This window comes from Aplysia californica, unplaced genomic scaffold, assembly GCF_000002075.1.
Source record: "Aplysia californica isolate F4 #8 unplaced genomic scaffold, AplCal3.0 scaffold01150, whole genome shotgun sequence".
NCBI classification, from domain to species: domain Eukaryota; kingdom Metazoa; phylum Mollusca; class Gastropoda; order Aplysiida; family Aplysiidae; genus Aplysia; species Aplysia californica.
The window spans coordinates 131,605-134,570 of record NW_004798420.1 but is presented as its reverse complement, the minus strand read 5'-3'; the positions used below and the strand labels follow the sequence as shown (position 1 = coordinate 134,570).

Below are 2,966 nucleotides of genomic sequence, written 5' to 3'. Positions count from 1 at the left end.
TCTCTCTCTCTCTCTCTCTCTCTCTCTCTAAGTCTAAGCACGAAAAAGCAGAATTTCGCGAAAAGCTGACGTTGACGTTTTTCGTTTTCTTTCAGAAAAGTCGGCCATACTTCTGATGCTGATAGTGGACTGGGGTCCATGTTTGACAAACACGGGAGGCGGAAAGGCAAGGGAGGGAAAGGAGGGAAGGGAGGGGAGGAGGAGGAGACAGCAGAGGAGAGGGCCCGGAGAAAGAAGGGAAAGAGAGATAAAGACAGTGACAGTGACTACAGCTACAAGAGTGTTTACAGCGCTGGGGGTGAGTCTTTTTTTCCCAGTCCATTTTGATATTGATTTTGAGTGTGTTTTTCGTTGGTTCAGGTTATTGTGGGTTTGGATGTTTGCTATTTTGGTTTTTTTTTCATTTTGTGAGTTTGTTAGTTTGGACAGAAGGGACTAAATAAAACCAGATTACAGGGTCAATGCAGCCTGCTTCTGAAAGCTCAATGGGCAATGCAGTTATGGAGTCAACGACTTTGCTGGATCCATAGTGAAAACAGAAATCATTGAGCTAGCTGTTGAGATGTACTAAGCCCAAGGCTCGAATTTTTATTTGAAGTATTTCATTTTTTAAATGTGTCGTATTCGTTGCAAGAGTTTGAAAAATGTTTTGTCGAAATTCTAATGCTTATTTCTTTAAAAAAGTAAGCTAGAAAAGATACACAATGTAGGAACAATTACAGTATTATTAACATAATTTTATTTTTTATCTTTACTAAAAAAAGGATTCTTTCTGGGCTTAAAACAGTTGAACAGATTGCCGCCAACTTTAAAGTAAAAGCACGAGAACACTAGAGTAAGCGCCAAACAAAAAAAATAAATGAATACCAAGACGTTTCCAACATTACAGCACCATCATCGTTACCATCATCGTTACCACCCCCACCACCATCATTATCATCATCATCATCATCATCATCATCATCATCATCATCATCATCATCATCATCATCATCATCATCATCATCATCATCATCATAGACCATTATAGACGGTGAAAGATCTTGTCAGTTTGATAGTGTTTGAGCGCATGAAATCCGCAGCTTGCACTGTATGCTTCTGCGGAAGCTGAGAATGTTTCTGGGTGTTCTCAGAGGGTCTGCTGGGGTAATAATAGTTGTAAAGCGCATAGAGCAAGCTCTTGAGCATGGATATGCGCTATATAAATGCTATTATTATCATCATCATCATCATCATCATCATCATCATCATCATCATCATCATCATCATTATCATCATTAGCATCATCATCATCATCATCATACAGAGGAGTCTTTCCAATGATCAAGAGGGAAATCAGAGACCCACCATGCAGAGCTAAGTACCAGCACCTGGAAGATGTGTATTCTGGGTACTCCTATAAGCGGGAACAAAATATCACTTGTCGCTGGGACCAGGTTGAGCTAGTGAGACTGCGGTCGGACCATCATTGGAGCTTAAGATGGTATGTTGTAAATGAAGAGCTCAGCCCTTGTTGCCGAAGATGTAGCCATGAAAAGGAGGATGTCAAACATCTGTTTGAGTGTCCAGGAACGATGGCAATTCGAAGGGAGTTATTTGGACGAGTGGAGGTACCGCTTAGCATATTGACAATGGAGCCGAAAAAGAGCCTCGCTCTCGCTCGAAGATTTCTACGTGGAGTCCGCCAGGCCCATTAAGGAAACAAAAATAAAAATTCATCATCATCATCATCATCATCATCATCAGCATCAGCATCAGCATCATCATCATCATCATCATCATCATCATCATCATCATCATCATCATCATCATCACAGATTAAACAATTCCCATTTTTCTTGTTCTATTTTTCTTGAAGCCCCTATAACTGTTCTTTGGGTAAAATAAAATCTGTCAGCAATTTAAAAAACTTCAAAACTTAAGTTGAGATAAAATCATATTTCTTCTTCATTTTGCCATGCTTCACACATACAATGACACATTGTAAAACTAAAGAATGTAGGTTAAAGTGTTATTGAATACTGCTTTAGCCACAGCAAAATGGCAACTTGCACAATACGCTTCCCAAGAATTTGACTTTGTTTTAGAAAGCTGTTAGGTCAGATTGTAAAGCGCACAGAGCTTACTGTTGAGCGGAAATGTTCACTATACAAAAGTAATTTGCTTATTTGTTATTTATTTCTGTTATCGTCTAATCTTATCGCAAATAGTGTGTCAGAAAGAAAGACTTACGAGCACTTCTAGGCGGACGAGACAACACGCGGACAGAGGCGAAGCAAAACAATATCCCCACATAGTGTTTACTACTCTTTTGGTGAATTCACCATTAACAAGTTAAAAGCCAGGCAGTTATGAAATAAAATAAAATAATCCCTTTTAATTGCCCCCCCCCCCTTATTTCCCCACCCTTTATGATTACTCAGGAAACACTTGTTTTACAAAATTTAAAATTATACTCCAAAAATTACTATCGCAGATCTTGCAACTCGTATCACTGATTCGTGGATATTATAATCTACAGGAACGAAACGCGTTCGAAGACGACGCAAGAGAGCGGACGGGACATACAGCGATAGCGAGTCTTACCACAGCAGTAAGGTGAGGAACTGGGGGCTCTTAAAGCGAAAGGGAAGATGATGTTATAAGGATTACACATGACGTAAATGTTATCTATCTATCTATCTATTTATCTGTCTGTCTGTCTGTCTGTCTGTCTGTCTGTCTGTCTGTCTGTCTGTCTGTCTGTCTGTCTGTCTGTCTGTCTATGATATAGGTAGAGGTCAAGACAGGTAGACACAACAAGCAAGTCAACAGCCAGCCTCCTAAACCATCAACATTCTTGTCCACATGAAAGTTTCCAACAGTCAGCTGTGTGTTCTTCATTCACATGTCGCAAATACAGACTGTTCATGTCTGATGCCGAGAACGATACGATATTGTGTGTGCGTGTGTGTGTGTGTGTGTGT

The 2,966-nt window shown here is 39.9% G+C and overlaps 1 protein-coding gene across 1 annotated transcript in view; it reads left to right on the top strand.

Moving 5' to 3' along the window:
- Positions 1-2,966, top strand: part of LOC101856069 — a gene marked incomplete at its 5' end in the record, with an annotated part of 54,749 nt that overhangs the window by 17,966 nt on the left and 33,817 nt on the right. The window contains 2 exon segments of the mRNA XM_013090125.2: positions 96-298; positions 2,522-2,598. Of these exon segments, the coding sequence (XP_012945579.1) occupies positions 96-298; positions 2,522-2,598 (280 nt within the window).